This window comes from Drosophila biarmipes, chromosome X (genome assembly GCF_025231255.1).
Source record: "Drosophila biarmipes strain raj3 chromosome X, RU_DBia_V1.1, whole genome shotgun sequence".
Classification (NCBI taxonomy): Eukaryota; Metazoa; Arthropoda; class Insecta; order Diptera; family Drosophilidae; genus Drosophila; species Drosophila biarmipes.
This window is the reverse complement of record NC_066611.1, coordinates 1,236,772-1,257,164: the sequence shown is the minus strand read 5'-3', so window position 1 is coordinate 1,257,164 and position 20,393 is coordinate 1,236,772. Positions and strand designations below refer to the sequence as shown.

General features: G+C 39.4%; 1 protein-coding gene across 1 annotated transcript; it reads left to right on the top strand.

Annotated features, from left to right (window-relative positions):
* Positions 1-18,992: 18,992 nt before the first annotated feature.
* LOC108028902 (nuclear envelope phosphatase-regulatory subunit 1 homolog) lies at positions 18,993-19,722 on the top strand. The gene is made up of 2 exons (XM_017100920.2): positions 18,993-19,117; positions 19,174-19,722. The coding sequence occupies exon 2, from the start codon at positions 19,261-19,263 to the stop codon at positions 19,654-19,656; it is 396 nt and encodes a 131-aa protein (XP_016956409.1). The 5' UTR covers positions 18,993-19,117; positions 19,174-19,260; the 3' UTR covers positions 19,657-19,722.
* Positions 19,723-20,393: the final 671 nt, after the last annotated feature.

Genomic DNA, 20,393 nt, shown 5'->3' with positions numbered 1-20,393 from the left:
GCTGCCAGCGATCTTTAAAAGCACACTTTAGTCCTGCATCTTTGCACCGTCCTGCTAATCCTCCTGTAGAATATGGCATGTGGCACTTCCAGTGCCAGTTTTGTGGGGAATCCCTTGGCTGCTTTGAAGAAGTGGTGTTTCTGACCCATACTACCTCGCCCATGGCTGGCGCCCATCGCCTCCTGAGAATATAGAGCTTCGCTTGGCCCTGGTTTGCCTTTTTCAAGACTGCCCTTCGATCTCAAAAACCTTTCCGAGTTTGTTGGCGCATTCATCCAGTGCTTCCGTGGCTCGTCTGCTTCCTAAGGTTTCCGTATCGTACGGGGCGCTTGGTAGTCTTCCTGCTTTGTGTAAGAGAGGTGGCTAGCATAACCTCCTGCCACTTCTCGTACCACATTCTCTGGTCTTCACCAAACAGGTCGGTGAAGACCAGAGTGTTTGGTTTTTTCTGCGGCGTGTAGGTTGCTATGAACTGCTGTCCACTCCGGTTAAAAAAATCCTTAAGTATCTAGCGGCAGTAGTTCCGTCCACTTTGAGAACCTGTCTATTAGGACTAGCAGCATTTGGTTGGCGTGCTCTGGTCCGACGCAGTCCGTGCATTCCGCGCCCCGTGCTCCAATGCACACCTGGCCAGTAGTACCGGGCTGCCGACAGTGCATTTGTCCCAAGCACTCTTTCCCAAAGCGACTTCGATACAGACATCTGATGCAACGTCTAGAGCGGACAACGTATATTTACTGAGTTTCGCCTTCCATCACTCAGTCCGAGTACTTCTGAGGCTGGGTCCTTATCTGGAACGTGTTGAACCATCAGCGCCGTCGAATTCTTTAAGCTTCTCTGGGAGTAGTTGCCTTGACAAGGGGTCAGACACCACGTTTAGCTGAGCCTTTTTGTACTGTATCTCGAAGTCGTACTGCTTTAGCTACAGGGCCCATTTGGCGATGCTTTCTGAGCCATATGGTCGATTACTACTTTAAAGTGGTATCCTTTCAGAGTCGGCTGGAGCTTTCGATCCATTCAAACATTTCTCACTTCCGGTGAAGGCCTGTTTTTCGAGTTTTAAATAAGCCAGGAAGAGAAGAAGAAAGCAAGACAGAGTCAGTATTGAGGCCAATGTTTTCAATGTACAAGGTGTTGCTGTTATTTTAGATCTGCATCAGGTACATTGCCACTGATTCGTCGCCCAACGCGCAGCGCTTCTATATCGGCCACCGAGAGTGTCATAACGTCAATTCGAGCGCACTGCGCTGTGTCCTAGCAGCTCAGCCACTGGACTGCGATCACGGTGACACTAGTTGCGGATCTTCCAAAGTTTGTTTCAGCCAAAATCTTCGTCGACAGCAATGGCGGGCCTTGTAGGTGGACGGACTTCATGTTAGTTTTTAACTCCTCCTATTTGACGATTCCATATATGTGAAGTAATTTGACCTAAACATTTGACCAGTGTCAGAGCAACTAGTAAGTCGACCAGGTAGCGGTCACATTTTGATCAGGATTTGTTTATTATTAAAAGCAACGAAGTATAGTCTCGAGAAAGGAAATTCGCCTAGATATAAAATATTTTGAAAATAATCATGGGGTAAATTTAATAGTTAGATGTTTGCGATTGCAAGAAACATTTGCAGGTCATGCGTTATACAAAAAATCAATAAAAATTATAAGCAGGGGGCGTACGACCATATTCTACGCGCATCACCGAGGTAGGGAGGGTTAAGGCATGGGGATATAATATCTCGCACATCCCAATTCTTTCCAAACCAGGACCGGTCACCCTAGTTTCCATGGTTTTAGTTCGCATCTTAGCACAATCTGTAGATATTCGCAAATCTACATAAAAGGAGAAGAAAGAACCATACCCCTCCGACAAGCTTTACTCAGAAGAAAAGACCAGAAGTGCACGGTAAGTGAAATTCACTTTCGATTCTCACCAACGCACACGATACACAGTGACACCCAGCGTGGAGCCCGAGGGAAGTTTAATTTTGGACCCAATTTCTTTTTTAATTTCAATAAGTTTAAAAACCGTTTTAACAGCTCTCCTTTGCCTTTGTCAAGGTCACAGTATCTGAAATTTTTTTTCCCTAAAAATACTATAATAGTTCATTAGTTTCTAGCAGATCGTTCATACCCGATACTCGTAGAGTAAAAGGATATACTAGATTCGTCGGAAAGTATGCAACAGGTAGAAGGAAGCGTTTTTGACACTTCAAAGTACATACGTTCTTGATTAGGATTACTAGCACAAGAAACCGTCGAGCTCCCATACTTTTTTCAGTTTTTAGAAAAATTTTATTGAGATTGATTGATTATAAATAACATTTCAAATATGATTGTAATCGGACGATTCATTAAAAAGTTAGAGACAAGCATGCAGCAAATCAGCCGTTTCCATTAATACGCACCCGGAAAGGGTGCCAACAGTTGGTGCTCTATGCTTGGTGGCGCTAGTTTATGGTAGCAAATTTAAAGTTTTTAATTTGATTTTAATTTGATGAAAAGGCAATTTTGTCAGCCATTAAATAATTCGGTTTTATTAGCCACCAATCATGCTGTTTCTTTAATCTACTCAGTTCGGTTGCTCGTATTTTCCGAACTAAAATGTTATGGAAGCTTTTTAAAACGGCAGCAACTCCACGGAAATTTGAATAAAATGGTTCATAAATTAGCGATAAGGCTAATCTATCTACAAAACAAAAGAGAAGATTCGTCAGGCATTTCAAATTAACAGAAGTTAACTATCACATTTCCTCGACAAGCTAAAATAATGTTTTAAGCCCAGCCCCTTGCAAATTAAACTGTCTTTTAGTCGGATGACTACACCTATAAGTCATAAAAATAATTTAAGATTTGTTGTTTCTGAAATTTATTTTACTTGCCGATCGGCAGATGAGTGTCGCATAAGGAGTGCTGCTCCAACTCCAACAAGCAGAGAACTTTCCGGTGTTAAAGGTCATCCTTCGTTAAAGCCGAATACTAGGGGATCCTAGCGACCGAGTAGCGGTATTTTAACCCCCATCGGAAAGGTCGAGAGAAAATTTGTGGCCTCCGGTGGAACAACGAATAGTGCAAGCCGAGCTGATCGACACAAAATGTCTGTGCCACACTAGGCGGATGAGTGGTCTGAGTCTGCGCCAAGCTAGCCGGCAGTCAAGACACCTGGCAGCAAGGGTAAAATTAAACAACAAGGCCGTAGGTCAAAATGCCCAACATGGAAGGAATGTGGACTAAAAATGGTTTGACCACCGTACGAAAATGAACCAAGTAATAAATATGTAGACCCATCCGCGACGTTTAAGAGCAGAACGAATTTTACTATGTTACCAGTGGTGAAAAACCCGTCTTTCCAGGAAGAGGATGAGGCGCAAGACACGCCCCAACGCTAAATAGACCCCGGCAGCCGAACAAGCGGGCAGCAAAACACCACTGCATAGAGAGCGAAAGCGTATTAGGAGCTCACGGGACCGGAACAGCTCGCGGAACTCGGAGTGCTCTCCAGAGGAAAATAGGCAAGCTTAAGGACCATAGCCCCAGAGTGAAGAAGGTCTGTCGTACAGTAAATGAAAAGTTCCATCTAGAGCTCAACAGAAGCGAGGTCACCACAACGAAGGTGATAAAAGAGTGCCCGAGGCGTTCCTAGTAGAAGCGGCGATCCGCTATCCGAAAGCTCGAGAAGCAAGTCGGTGGTGATCGGAGAAATTGTTCCGTTAGTAGCAGCCGAAAATGTGAACAAGTCTCTGGTGGACCAATTTGACGATCGGACAGGAGATGGGTCTATTATAAACCTTTCACTCATTCCCTATTAGTTAGACGTTATCAGTGAAGAATCGAGCCAATCTGATCATTGGGATCCGCCTGGAACCGCGAGTCCTGAACAGAGCAGCGAAAGGCTACCTCCAGGAGACGTTGAACGCCCAACAGATGAGCTGCGACCTTGGGTCATTCAGACCGCGCTGGTAGCCCAAAGGAGAACGAGCATTAAGTAGAACCAGAAGAGCTAATCATCGTTCGAGAAGGACGGTCAGGGGGATGCCAGGAGTTTCCTAAAGAACGTCGTCCAAGAGAGCAAATGCGAATGCTTTCGGAAGTTATGCGACGCAGCGGGACAGTACCCTTGAGGCTAGTGTGGGCAGCCGCTCTCCTACGGACCCCGAAACCGTGAATGAGATTGCTTACACTTTGTTGCTAACGATTATTGCCTACCCACAACGAAAGGGGTCCACATGGAAGATCATGGAAGTAACGGAGGCGCTCCGCTTCTAAGCAGTTAAGTTAAACTAGGCTTAATTAGCTCTTTTTTTTAAGTGCAACAAAAAGCACCCAACCCTTTTTTCCAGGGCTTTTCTAGTTTTCAGCGGTCAAGACACCTTTGCCCCAACAAGCCTTTTATAATCTATGGACTTTCCTCTCCTGGAGCTTTCTTGGATTTTTCCCACCATCCACGGTGGCACAGTGAATAATTCCCGATTTTTCCTAACAATTGCATCTTCTTCTTCTCTTTTTACTGTGTTCCAGCTGCGTGTTTATAAATATATAAATACAGTACTTTTAATACAGTCCAGATTGCAGGTGAGGAAGATTGTTTAATGTGCAATCCATAGAAATTTTAAATGAACTTCAACGCACTTTTCGAGGTTTCTTAACTTCCTTACAATTTTCCAGCGTTGATATTGAGAATTAGGACCCTAGAAAAAACATGCCTATTTGTCCACGCTTCGAACAGGTGTGGTAAACGATCGCCAAGCCTATATCCAAGGGAAACAGTTGTGCTCAAATCACTCTGCAAGCAGCCATCTGGAGTGCAAAAACTGTCACAATTGCGTATCACTTGCAAAAATCGGCAGAATTATTGTTGCATCCAGGCAACAACCCCATAAAGCATATATTATCTTGATCAGCATCACTAGACGAGTGGATCTAGCCATGTCCGTCAGTCTGTCCGTGTGTCCGTCCGTCTGTCTGTCCGTTTCTACGCAAGTCTATTCTCTCACTTTTAAAGCTGTCGGGCTGAAACTTTCCCAAACGTCTTATTTCATTTGCAGGTAGTATATAAGTCGGAATCAGCCGGATCGGACAACTGTATCTTATAGCTTCCATAGGAATAATCGGAAAAATAATTGTTTAAAAATTATTGGGTTTGAGTTATGAATTAAATTTTATCGAAATCCAATGATTATAGCTGCCAAAGAAACGATCGGAAAATATGAAAAAATTATATCTTTGGTGTTTTGTAACATATAACCTTCTAAGCTTATAACATTTTTTAATTAGCTCCGAATTTCAAATAATATTTTATTAAAATTGGAGGACTATATCATATAGCTGCCATACGAACAATCGGAAAATTGGTGGGAAATAATATGAAACAAATTACAGCTTCGGAGTTTTTTGGCATATTATCTTATGATATTGGGAATATCATATTTTATATTTTTAGGACTTTCAAATTCATTTTTATAAAAATAGGACAACTCTAGCATATAGTCAAAGAAAAGTTCAGAGAAATAATGAAATAGTCTTATTAATATCACTGAAGCTAGCAACAATCCTTAAAAACTTAAACTGGTGTTACTAATGTTTATTATTTCATATAACTGCAGTGGTATATAAACTACGGCTTGCCAAAGTTAACTTATTTTCTTGTGAAATAAAAAATATATAAAAAATAAGTAGATGACCGCTTTTAAATTGGAATACGTTTAAAAATCGCAAAAAAACATTAGGCACACGGGCATCGCCATACGAGAGTTAGTCATCGACTAATGGGAAAATTAAATGACATAAAGAGCCGTAAAGTTATTGCCCGTCAATATAACGGGTACGAACTTTGGGTCCCTTCACTGCCTTCTAGTGCCTTTCAACACTGGGTAAACAATCTTCCGTTTCTTCCGTTGCCATGTGAATGGACAACAGGACAGAATGGAGAGAGGGGTAATGCAATACCATTGCTTTTCGCAATTTGCAGCTCACATTAACCTTCGGAACTAGATTATTAAAATTGGTATTGAACAGTATGGGAGAGATAGAGGGGGAGATGAAACAGAAAAATTCCTTAAATTGTTGATTATTTAACAGAATAAGTCAGCCGCGCCCGGTGGCCTCTCTTGCGGCTCGGCCTGCAAGTATTTACACACACAAACTAATTTTCGAGGACTGTGGGCGTTAGAGTGGGAGTGGCACCCTATTGAAACCAACTTTCGCTACGCACGAAGCTGAAGAATCTACATGCCAAGTTCCAATTTTCTAGCCTTTATAGTTTCCAAGATCTCAGCGTTTTGGTTATTGATATTACGGGTTTAAATAATATAGTCGACAGATTTATTTAAAACAAATTTTGTTTATTATTTCTCTGACCGTTTTTGACATCTATATGTTAGAGAAGTCCGGTTTTTATTAAATTGAATTCGAAATTCTTAAAATTAAATTTTTATCAAAATCGGTCGACTATATCATACAGCTGTCATAGAACAAAAGGAAAATTAGTCGGAAAATAGGTAAACATTATATCTTTAGTGTTTTTAAACATATAACCTCCTACGCTTGGAAATGACATTTTTTAATTGGTTATGAATTTCGAATTAAATTTTATAAAAATTATATTCCCAATTCATATAGCTGCAATAGAAACAATCGGAAAATTAGTCGGAAAATATGACAAAATTATATCATTGGCGTTTTTTAACATACTTCTTTCTAAGCTTGGAAATAACATTTTTTAATTAGTCCTGAATTTCGAATTAAATGTTATCAAAATCGAACGACTATATCATATAGCTGTCATAGGAGCGATCGGAAAATGGGTGGGAAAATAATATGAAACAAATTAAAGATTTGGGGCTTTTTGACATATTATCTTTTAATATTGGGAATATGCATTTATATATTTTTAATAATTTCGAATTCAATTTACTAAACGGACTACTCTAACATATAGATGTAAAATAACTGGTCTAAAAAAAGAATGAAATAATTTTTTTAATTACACTGAAGTCAGCAACAATCCTTAAAAATTTTACATGGTGTTATTAAAGTTGATTATTTCTTATAACTACAAGGGTATACAAACTTCGGTTTGCCGATGTTAATTTCCTTTCTTGTTGAAATATTTGTTTTTCAAATATTCCTGTAAATGAAAAAAGACTTTTGGAAAAGTTTTAGCTCGATTTAAACTGAGAGACTAGTTTGCGTGGAAACGGACGAACAGACGGACGGACGTGGCTAGATCGAGTCGTCTAGTATTGCGTCTCCTTCATTGTGTTGCTAACTTCTGACTGAAATCATTATGCCCTATGATTGAGTTTATTATTAATATTGTACACATTTTTATAAGTTAATTACAGAGCTCTGAACTTAGCCCTAATTAGATGGGTAAAAAACAAAAATATTCCTATACAAATAATAATTAATACAGAATATGAATTAACCATTAATGAAGGAGAAATTATAATTAAAGGACTTCTTTTAATTCCATGAATTGTATGGCCTTAAATTAAAAATTTATATTTTATATAACGTAAAGTCCAAGTGGCCTTAAAAAAGAATTTTTAGGCGGTGTAGTCCATGCATTCTAAAATCGAAGTTATTTTCATTTCATATATTCAACAATATGAAATGAAAATAATTTGTTAAGCAGAAATATTTTTCTGTGTCAAAGACCTAACGATCCAATTATTTAGATTTCGCCCAGTTGGCTGAATTTTCAGTAAATACAAATGCTTTGCCATTAAACTACAACCCATATAAATGAACAAAAAATACTTTCCGTTTCATTTGCACCCTACACATTCATTATTCTTAATGTTTGAGAGTATCCTTTTGCCCGCTATTTACATTCATTCTTTGTTCTTTAGGATTTCTTTGTCTACTTCTCCACCCTTGCTCGGCAATTAAATTTAATAGCTACACAATTAACTTTTAATTTATTTTCTGTACTCCTTTTTTCATGATATGGCATTTGAGTTTTTTTCACAGCCTGCTGCTTCACTGTTCGGGCCACTAAATGACAAAAGTTTCAGTTCACCTGCTTTTTCTTCACGGAAAAACAGTTACCGAGAACCACGAACGTAACATACCTTTTATAGGGCATCCACTACGAAAACAACTATAGGTCAGGTGTATGTAATATGTACACTTCTTATAAATTTTAAAAGACTCAGCTTTTTTTAACTGATACTGATATGGAAAAATTTAAAGACAGATCGATTTACCACAGTTTTAGTATTACAAAACAAGAGAGACATAAAGCCAAGGAGCCTCCTAGCGGCTAGTGGTTTATTAGTAAAAACAGCTTCTAAATGCATGTGGTGTGCAATCTCAATTGACTTCGAAATATATTGAATATATTTGTTGATAGTATACCTTTTAGTACGGACTGATCAGCATCCGTTTATCGTCCGTTTCTAAGAAAACAAGGAAGTTAACTTCGGCAAGCCGAACATAAGATGTTATAATATTATTAAAAATAATCAATGTTAGTTTTATAAAAATATGTATTATAGAACATTTTTTGTGTAAAATTAATCATCAACCAAAATCAACAAAACAAACATTTTTAAAAAAATATTAAAATATTTGACCGTTTCTTTGACAGCTATCAATAAATGGTCCGATTTTTATTAATCCTAATTCAAAATTTTTAAAAATACATAAACTGAAATTCCCAACACTTTAAGATATTATGGCAATAAACACCGAAACTATAATTTATTTATATTATTTATATATATATATATATATATTTATCGCATCCATTTTTCGATCGTTCCTATAACAGCGCTATGAAATCGTGGTCCGTTTTTGATAAAATTAAATTTGAAATTCAGAACTATTTATAAAAAATGTTTTTTCCAAGCGTAGGAAATATATGTCAAAAAATACCAATGACATAATTAACAAGAAAGGAAGTTAAGTTCGAAAAGCCGAAGTTTGTATACCCTTGCAGTAATAAGAAATAATCAACTTTGGTAACACCATGTGGAACTTGTAAGGATTGTTGCTGACTTCAGTGATAATAAAAAAATCATTTCATTTTTTTCAGACCGTTTTTTTGACATCTATATGTTAGAGTAGTCCGATTTTTATGAAATCGAATTCGAAATTCCTAAAAATGTAAAAATTGTATTCCCAATATTATAAAAAAATAATGTCAAAAAAGCCCCAAAGCTATAATTTGTTTCATGTTATTTTACCACCCATTTTCCGATTGTTTCTATATGATATAGTCGTCCGATTTTGATACAATTTAATTCAAAATTCAGAACTAATTAAAAAACTTTATTTCCGAGCTTATATGTTATGTTATATGTTAAAAAATCACCGAAGTTATATATTTTTTTTTATTTTTTCCCCGATATTTCCTATGGGAGCTATAAGATATAATTGTCCGATCCGACTGGTTCCGACTTATATACTACCTGCAATAGAAAGAAGACTTTTGGAAAACTTTCCGATAGCTTCAAAACTGAGAGTCTAGTTTGCGTAGAAACGGAAGGCCAGACGGACGGACAGACTGACATGGCTAGATCGACTCGGTAGTTATGCTGATCAAGAAAATATATAACTAATGGGGTCGGAAACGCTTCTACGAGTAACGGGTATATTAATTGCAGAAATATGTATAAATATAAGATACTCATTTATAGGTATATACATTTTTCTCTTTAAATAACCGACCGTTTCTAAGGCAGGCATATTAAAAAATCGGCGGATTTCTTCAAAATTCGGAATTTTGAAGGACTTAAAGATTAATGTTCCCAAGACTAGATGTTAATATGCCTAGAAAGAAGAAATACGTTATCATCCCTATTCGAGCTATTTGATGTTTTCCGGTCAGGTTTGTTCGGACATATATATATTCTGCAATGGAAATAAGATTTTATCGTGATCCAGCCATCTGGATCGATGCATAGTTATGCTGACCAAGAGTTTATATACTTTATGGGGTCGGAAACGTCTCCTCCACTGAGTTGCAAACTCTTGACTAAAATCTGAAAGGGTATTAAAATGGGGCTTGCCTGACGAAAGTGGTTATTGGCCCCATGGTGCGATGTGAATGGTTGCAGCCCTTTACAACGCCACCCCAAGCACGAGTCACTCATTCCAAAAGGAATTCCCCTGGCGCTAAACTAAAATGTGCGGCAAATTCCGTGAATTATTTTCTGCTGTGTGTGTGTTTTTCAGTGGTTTTGCGAAGGTGTTGGCCAAACAGGGGAACCAAATTGAAAGGAAATGCTTGGGATCTCACTCGGCGGCGACCCTTTGAATTACTTCATTAAATTTGCATATTAGGTGCGGATTTGGTTACATTTGCCGCACTTTTTCACAGCTCTTTCAGCTACTGAGCCAGTCCCAGGCTTTTTATTTGCCTGGCGAGAATACAAATGTTTTTACATATTTCGATGCGTTTTTTGCCGACCTTTTAGACGGACAACTGTTGCCATTGGCCGCTGAGTTAACAGATTAAATGAGAATAATGGGAATCCGCTTAATGGGCAGCCTGCGTCGTTGGCTAATGGACGTCATAAAGTGTCGAAGCCAGGAAGCTTCTGCAAAAAGTGTTGATCTATTTACCGTAAAACGCCAGTGGATTAGTACTAGGGGGGTCGACTTTTTCAATTTGAGAGGGTACTAGATTCGCTGTCCCAGAAATTCAAAACAACAGTCAACAACCGACTTGCCTATAACAGAACCCTGTTAGCGATAGTTTCCGTGACCCACGATCTGCCATTTTTGACGTCTGGCAACCAAAGCTTTCTTTTAACACGCCAATTTCGCCATCTCCATTTTGATCCCTTCAGATGAGTAATAGGTATCACTGTGGAAGGCAGTCCACGTAGTGACGAAGCGCACCAGCAGGGTGTGCGAAGGCGACTCCTATATATGCACGAAGAAATTAAAATCTACAGTATTCGACCGATTGTGATACATAGATCGAAAGGTATTGCAGAAATTAAAAGGATTGCATACCAATACTTTGAAATAATCAATTGGTTTAGGAGAAAGAGCGGTAATAAAATACGCGTCTAATGGCACCTCAACTGTCAAAATCGGATGCCTCGTTCAAAAGTAAAAACAAGATTTTGAGGTGCTCCTCAAAATGAAAAATTTATTTTGTTTGTCAGTTTGTCCGAAACCGTTTTTTTAGAGTCCAAAAAATTCTAGCACTTTTGGAAAAACTAGTTTTTTTTTTTGTCCGTATACTCTCTTTTCTGGTCTTGGAATCATTCTTATTATAAAAACTTGAATTCTCCGAATTTTGGGAAAGTATATGGATTATATGATTTATGCTTAAACTTCTGACAACAAACAAAAACACCTCCTAACAAAAGTTCTGGTATCAACTTTTGTGTTTACTAAATAAATGCAATTTCAACATTTTTATACCCATTGCTCATAGAGTTTGCTAGATTCGTCGGAAAGTATGTAACAGGTTAAGGGAAGCGTTTCCGACCCCATGAGGCCACTAGCCAAGTCGATCTATCCATGTCCGTCTGTCCTTCCGTCCATGAAGCGCTAAGATCTCGGAAACTATAAGAGCAGAACAGTCAAACTCGGCATGCAGATTCCTAGGGTGCCAGGCCTAAAATGTGCCCACTTTAACGCCCACTAACCGCCCAAAACTGTGGTGGCCACAATTGTAATTTTAAAAATTTTTTTCTAATTGACCCAAAAAAAAATTCTGCCACGCCCACTCTAACGCCCACAAATCGCCCAAAACTGTGATGGCCACAGTTGTCATGCTAGAATTTTTTTTTCTAAAATGTATTTGTCTCATTAAAACCTTTCGACTGACCAAAAAAATAATTGCCACGCCCACTCTAACGGCCCCAAACGGCTAAAACGCTTAACCCTGTCTGCCGCCCACATAACATATACCAAAATAGCCGGTATGTGGAGCTTCAGAATTTTTTTTGATGCTTAAATATCCCCATTTTTTCATTCTCCCTCAAGCTGAGTATGACTTATGCTAAGTCAAGTTTTGGCAAACCTTATCATCCTGGAAGTTCAGTTGTATCTGAAAGATTGGCCTCTGCCATAAAATGTGCAGTTTGCAATTTGAAAAGATTGAATGTATATTTTACTTGAGTTTGCTTTTACTATTTTTTGAAAGTACTTAAATGAAAGCGTAGTTTTTCCAAGAAAACAATTTCAAAAATTTATATTTTCTAAAATATTTTGCTTTTTAGAATCTAAAATTAGGGTTTTTCTTGAATTTTTTTGGGGTTTAAAAAATACCAATAACTCAATTTTTTTATTTTTAATAGAAAATTATTTTAAACTCTTTTCTCGGATGCCGTGTTCCTGATTATCACATTAAAATATATAAAGAACCCAAGCTTTCATTTTAGCATTCTTGTAATGTGTAAAATTGAAATGATAAAATTTTTGGATTTCTTAAATTTCCTCATATCTTGTTTGTTAAAGAATATATTAAGGGTATTGTGGTCTGTGAATTTTAAATGTTAATTTTAATTTGAAATTCAGAACTAATTAAAAAATGTCGTTTGTAAGCTTAGAGGGTTATACGAGTATGTTTAAAAAAATACCGAGGATATAATTTTTTCATAGTTTTTTTACCACTAATTTTCCGATTGTTCATATGACAGCTACATGATATAGTCGTCCGATTTTGATAAAATTCAATTCGAATTAATTTCCTGTTCTAATTACCACAGATCGCTATATGATATAGTTGTTCATTCCGCTGACGTCAGAGATATTCTATTACCTAATTCCTAATTCGTGTACTATTTGGTAATGGTGCCATTCCTACCACATTCAGAGAATGTTTGGGCCAACAACTTAATGACTTGGTACATAATCTTGGGGATCTTCTGACGGCATTTCTACTTCTCCTAAGTATCCTTGATTGTCCAATAGAAATATTGCTAGTAGATTACTTGCTCTCGTGCATTCTTCTCTTGATGTCCGGGTGTCGACGACTCGTATTGATCCATCCTTTCCTGTGTGTACTGGCTTACCGCCCGGTGGTCACTCTAGGGGAGGTAATTTGTCTTCCTTGATTACTGTACTCTTCTGCAACTGACCTTGTCGACCTGTATCTCGGTATATTGGGTTGCCCATATTCGACGGACCCATCTGACGACGCCATAACTTTTGACAGAGATGCCAGATCGCTTAATGACATACCGCGTTTGAAGCGTCAGTCCAAGCAGATTTTTACCATGGAACAATACACGCCACGCGAGCGCTCTGAAATAGTTGAAATTTACATTCAACAGAACAAGTCAATTGTAAAAACTCAACGTGCTTTTAAAAAATTAAAAAATGTGAAAAGTGCGCCTTCTAAGAACACCATTAAGCGTTTATACGAAAAATTTACGACTGGTGAGGCTCTTTCTAATCCGAAGAGGCCAAATAAAAGTCGACCAAGGCGATCGGACGAGAATATCGCTGCCGTACGAGCCAGTGTTGAGATGTCCCCGAGAACATCCCAAAAACGCCGTTCTCAGCAGTTGGGCATGGCTCGGTCCACTTTACAACGGATTATTCGCGTTGATTTGCATTTGTTCCCGTATAAAATTCAATTGACGCAAAGATTGTTGCTTACGGACAAGCCTCGTCGATTGGAATGGGCCCAAAGAGTCATCGAAATGGCCGAAGATGACGATCAATTTTGGAACAAAATTATCATGTCCGATGAAACCCATTTCACATTGAATGGGACCGTAAATAAGCAAAATTGCCGTATTTACGCCACTGAAAATCCTGAGAAGATTCAAGAAGTGCCTCTTCATGACGAAAAAGTCAGTTTGGCGCGGCGTTAGTTCGAAAACGGTCATTGGGCCGTTTTTCTTCCAAAATGAAAATGGCCATGCTGTTACCATCAACCAGGAGCGTTATCGCGACATGATGACCAATTTTGTGATGCCAATTATTCGTCGAAAGCGTATGAGGCAGTTCTGGTTTCAACAAGACGGCGCTCCACCGCACACAAGTCGCATAACAATCGATTTTCTGAAGAAATTGTTTCCGGGCCGTTTGATGTCGAAAAGTGGTGATTTGGACTGGCCACCGCGTTCGCCCGATTTGACGCCGCCTGACTTCTTCTTGTGGGGATATTTGAAGTCAAAGGTTTACGTTAACAAGCCAAGGACCCTAGAAGAGCTCAAGGACAACATTCGTGAAGAAATAGCCGCTATTCCGGCCGAAATGTTGGCGAAAACGATGGAAAATGCTGCAAAAAGGGCACAATACGCTATCAACGCCAGAGGCGGCCATTTGAAAGATATCATATTCAAAAATTTATGTAAACAAATCTACTTGGAACAAATTAAATGATTAAGATTGCCAACCGCCAAATTTTTATTTTTTTCTTTGATTTTTTTAAAAAAAACATGGGTCCGTCGAATATGGGCAACCCTGTATGTGGTTATACTATCAGGAGCTTCTAAGCTTCCACCGGCTCTGCTTCAGAGTTCTTGATTTGTTGTTGTTGACTTTCTGTTCACTTCTGTGACTTTGGTAGCTGATCGGTCTATCTAGTAGCCGGCAGACCTCCACGTATAATTGCCGCTGCAATTGTGTGGGGACTTGTTTATGATGAGTTGAGGTTGTCAAAACCTTTCACTTCGAAATTTCTACATCAAGATATAGAGGGCGCCTTGATGCTTTTTGTGTAATAACCATCCACTGGCTCGCCTTGTGCGCTGATGCAATATGACAATAGCTACATGCCGCAAGTTGCTCTTGCCGATTGGCACTCTGACTGCAGCAGACTTTTAAGGGTGTCTGCTCCAACTGCTTGGCAGGGAGTCCGGAACATGACGAGTGACAGCTCTTCTGTGTTGCAGAGGACTATCCGGTGGCAAAGGTCAAGGTGCTGACTAAGTGTCAGGCCGACAGGCCTCCGATAAGGCAAAACACTATAATAGGGGATCCTGGCGATTTGTGGCCTATGGTAGAAGCTCCTAGTCGTGCAGGCCGAGCAAATCTTCAAATATACACGTATCCTCGGCAAAGTCATTCGCCTTACGTAGGTCGCGCAGGTGCGTCATCAATCTGACTATGAAAACGATGTTATCAACTGGCGCAGCCGACTAGGATAGGGGCGACCACGGGGTCCACAGATCAGAGGCTCCAGAGGAAAGCCAGCCGAAAGAAAGTGAGCTGATAGAGACGAGACCCGGAGAAAGGGTCTGAATAGATCGCATCCAAAGAGTATTGAAGTTCTGTAGCGACCAAGAGTGTGAAAGGGCAGTCAATATTTGATGGATTGCGTGCTTACATGCAAAGGATGATATTCTGTAAACAGACTTTTGCTATATATTGTCGCGCATGTGGGCATCTTGTAAGGAAAATATACATTTTCTTTAGTTTAGTTAAGTATAGTTTAGTTTAGTTTACTTTTAAAATATTAATCAAATCATCTAGTGTGGCTGCACTTAAAAAAAAATTGGCAAGCCGAAGTTTGTATACCCTTGCAGTTATAGGAAATAATAAACTTTAATAAATAATTTGTTTCCCGATCGTTCCTATGACAGCTATATGGTATAGTCGCCCGATTTTAATAAAATTTAATTGAAATTCTAAACCAATTAAAAAATGTTATTTCTAATCGTAGGCGGTTATATGTTAAAAACACTGAAGAGAGAGGGTATAATAATTTCAGTCAGAAGTTTGCAACGCAGTGAAGGAGACGTTTCCGACCCCAAAATGTATATATATTCTTGATCAGCGTCACAAGACGAGTCGATCTAGCCATGCCCGTCTGTCCGTCCGTTTCTACGTAAATTAGTCTCTTAGTTTTAAAGCTATCGGGCTGAAACTTTCCCAAAAGTCTTCTTTTAGTTGCAGGTAGTATATAAGTCGGAACCAGCCGGATCGGACAACTATATCTTATAGCTCCCATAGGAACTATGGGGAAAAAAATTTTAAAAATTATATCTTCGTTGTTTTTGAACATATGACCATCTAAGCTAAAAATAACATTTTTTAATTAGTTCTTAATTTCAAATTAAATTTTATCGAAATCGGACGATTAAAAGTGTAAAATGTTTTTTCATGATAGTAACACAAATTATTTATTTTATTTGCTTTTTGATAGTGAAATATAAAATGCAAAAACAATTACTTTCAGTTGTAGGTCACCCTGAGCCAAGTCCATATGACTATATTTTGCGCCGAAATGCTTTTGTAAGCTAAACAAAATTATTTTGATAATGATATATTAATTTTAAACAGCGAAAAACCTGAAATCTTATTCAAAAATTGCCCACATTTTAAGCCATAGGTGACCTAAAAGGGCATATTTTAGGCCAAACTTGGACTTTGACATTCTGGGACACAGAAGGTAATTTTTTTTGGGTGTGCATTTCGGCCGGCATTTTATGAAGCTCTGACGGCCTCCCACGGACGGACGGACATGGCTAGATCGACTCGTCTAGTGACGCTGATCAAAAATATAAATACGTTATGTGGTCGGAAACGCTTCCTTCTTCCTGTTTGATACTTTCGGTGGAAAAGAACGCCCCCTTTAAACAATCCAGGAGATTCCTAAAGCACGCAATTCAGGACAGCAAAGGCGAATGCTTTTGGAAGTTATTCGTCTCCGCACAACAATCTTGGCTTTCAACCTGGCTTTGCTGCTTTTAAGACATATTGGGATTGGGATTGGGAATGTGAAAGACTACTGATAATAAGTATGCATTTCTTAGGGATATATAGGAAAAAATGTGGTTAAAGGTGGATAGATCTCTGTGGGAAGAGACTGTTAGGCTGAGTTACTGGTTTCACCATAAATTACAAACGTGCCAAAAGGTGTTAGGCGTTTTCCAGTCTATAGACCACACACCGACGACGAACAAGGGATTAAACCTTGGGACCACGATTCGAGTGCAATCATTTAGACATCGACTGGCATTCGTTTGTTTTATTGACGTACGCCCACCACAATTATGATAATATGATGTGCACATGTCAGACCAAAATTCATACACCATATTGCCCAGCGCGCAATTTTAGCCCGCACAGGGCGGACTCACAGGCACAGATACAGCCACAGCCACACCCACGCAGAGACGTTGACGGGCCCTCTCGTGTATGCAACATAATTGAAAGCTGCATGCGTCAACATAATTTTCTGACAACTTTAGTTAAGCATGTAAATTAAGTTAAAAATAACGATGACATTGGTTACATAAGCGCAAATGCATGCACAGGCGGCGGCGGCGGGCGGCGGGCGGTAGGTGGTTGCGGAAAAGCGTGATATGCAAGTGGGCGTAGCACTCCCTTCTGCTCCGCCTGTACGTTTTTCTTTTGGCCCAGGCACTAGCACGACCGCTCGTAATTGGAGCGTGGAATATCACTCTTCATGTTATGACATTTTTTCGCCAACAGCGAATTAATTGTACACCGAGGGAAATGGGAAGAGCGGCATTCTGAGGTCCCGACGTGAGCAGCAAACATACAACATGCAAAAGAGTTTCCTCGACTTAGACCCCGCATGCCTAGGAAAACTAGGTCGATATAGTTTTTAAAGAAGTTGTAACTCGCGGAGGGAAGGGGCTTGTTAACCAAAGCCATACTATTGACATTGAAAAGTATTAATTTAAAAGTGAAGTGCAAAGCAATCACCCTGCAAGTTTTCGAAATGAAATATTCTGTTGTAATGCAGAAAAGCAAATCGAACGATTTTAAATACTGCGCGACTGTTAGTGTTCTTCACTAATGAACTAATAGCATTTATTAAAAAAAGGTCTCGAAAGAAGATAATGTCGCAACGCAATGATAATGATAATGGTAATGATAATGAAGGTGACGGAAATGGTTGAACAATTTTTTGAAGGCCTTTAAGCGTGTTTTTCTTTTCTCTCAGTGCATTTTTCTGGCCTGCGACTCATAAGTATTTGCATGGTGCACAGGTTTTCTGTGCAGAAAAGGGTGTGGGAAGTGGGTCACCTACCACGATGTTGCCGTTTTGGTTGCCGCACCCACCCACCGCACAACAGCAGCCACCACATCCCTCGCTGGCCACATGCAAAGCAAACCGTTAAGCAGCGGTATTAGCAAAAAGGAAGAACAGGGAAAACGGCAACGCCAAGGTTACGCACGACGTTGCCTTAAAATACAACACACTTAGACACCCGTGGCCCGGCCAAGAAGGCGGGAAAGAAAAGTAAATGGCAACTACATCCTGCTCCTGTTTCAAAATTTTCTTGGCTCGTTGCACGCCGCCCTTTTGCCACTTTTCCGTTTTCCATTCGAAGTCTCACGTTGGTCGGCTTGAAGCCCGCTAGCACATAAGGACGGGAAGAAAACGAAACAGGCACTCCTATGCTTAAGAGTAGGCAGTGCCAAGCTTAATGGTAATTTCAATTAAGTCATCATTCTCTTATGAACATTTTTCTAAAATATAAACAGGGGTGTTACGATATTTCTTCGAAGCAAATTTCCCCCTAAGAGTACATTTCATTGTCACAGGAACAGTTTCAACCTATCTACCTAATTAAACCTATCAACTGTAAAAAATAAGTGTGCGGGGCAAATTTTTTCAGGGAAATGGATGGACATTGAGGAAATACAATACATTTTCATTAAAATGTTTATTCCAGCAGCAAAACTGTGGTCGCTAGCGCCAACATAACGCTAGAACCCATGTTTTCAAACAATTGTTTAAATATTCAAAAATGTTTAAAACTGTAATATCCATTTTCATGCCAACAACTGTCCCAAGTCCATTAAGCATATGTGGATATTCTTGTTCGGAATCTCTAGCCGAGTGAATCTGCCCATGTCCGTCCGTCTATCCCTGTGTCCGTGTGAACGAGTTGATCTCGGAAACAGTGAAGCCAGAGGTTTCATATTTCAAATTAGATTCCTTATAAAAATGCTTCTTAATTCTACTGAAGAAGTACACTTTCCTAACTTTAAACTCTTGCTACACTAACAGATGAATAAGCTCATAAAAACTAAGTTCTAATCGGAATAACCTTTTTGTTAAAGGATTAAGCCATCACGCAGTCGCAACGTATTTCATTTCGAAATCCATCGTTCAAGTGTTTTTGTTTTATGAATAAGTTTTTAAACAAAGCACTCTTTTGTTACAAATCATAGTTTGACTTTCTCTTTTTTCCAAACAGATTTCGTCTGTAGCCCAGAGGTACTAATTTAGTGTGTACCTCGTGTTATATTTGTTTTATAGTACATATCCTGCAGATGATTCGGACTTAATGCAGCTGTCCCGTTAGCTAATTATTCAAGAAGCAATCGTCTAACCAGGAACTGGGGCTCCTCGCCGGGATCATGGGAGATACCTCTAGTCACGGAATGGATGATACAGAGGCAGAGGACTTGCGAGCCTTCGAGCGCCGGCTGGTTGAAGTAGTCACGACGGAGAAGTCGAACACCTTTCGCTGGCGTCTCGTACTGGGGGCGATCTTTGCCTGCTCGGCGATCAGCGCCTGCCACTGGATGCGAGATGCCAAGGAGAGCGGGTCCCCAGTATTCCGAATCCTCTCCAGCCACAGCGCATTCGCCTTTTCGGTGGCCACTGTATGCCTGCTAATCATGTACGGGTTTAACCACGCCGCCAAGCAGGACCCCGCTATCCTGCGGAACACCAGAGAGATTCTCTCGCCCTTTCGGCTGAACTGTGACAACAAAGGACGCCTCATCCCGCTCCCATCGCCCAATGAGTAGCACCATTAATAAATTCCCACTGTTAAAATAGTTTTCAGTCGAATAAATGACCCCCTAAACTGAGAATGTTACACGGCCTTGGCTGGGAGTGGATGAACACTGTGAATTCAAACTAATGAATGCACTACTGAGGACAAAACGGTGAATTAGTTCGTAAAGTGAGAAGTCGTACCCTTTAAATACATTTCATCCGGCCTAGTATCGTGACGCAAAAACTTGGGGATGTTGTTGTCAACAACTTTGGTCTTTTAACCAAATAACGCTGAAATAATATTCCTTGACTACAGTTTGGCACAAAAAAACACATATTTACCTTACTTTACGTAGTCCATGCCATTGACTGTCAAATAGGCACAAATTGCACACCTGTAAAGGTGCCACCTCACACCAATTTTTTATTTGTTATAGTTCTTTAATGGGTGTTCCGATTAAGCACATTTTTGCATGATATTTGATAATCAAAAAAAATGGAGTATACACTTTTCTTTCTTTAATAATTCTTTAATACAAGGGCGCTAGACAGGCTTAAGAGTGAGGGTGTAGGTTTTGGTGGGCGTGGCACCCTGCTGAAATAAATTTCTGCATGCCAACTTTCTAGCTTTTCTAGCTTCCGCGATCTCATCGTTCACACGGACGGACACACCTTTTTTTTTACTCTACCATTAAGAGTACCTGAAAGACTTGAGACTTCTAAAATTGTTAGTTAAGATGTTTCCGAAGGTAACAACGTCCAGTTT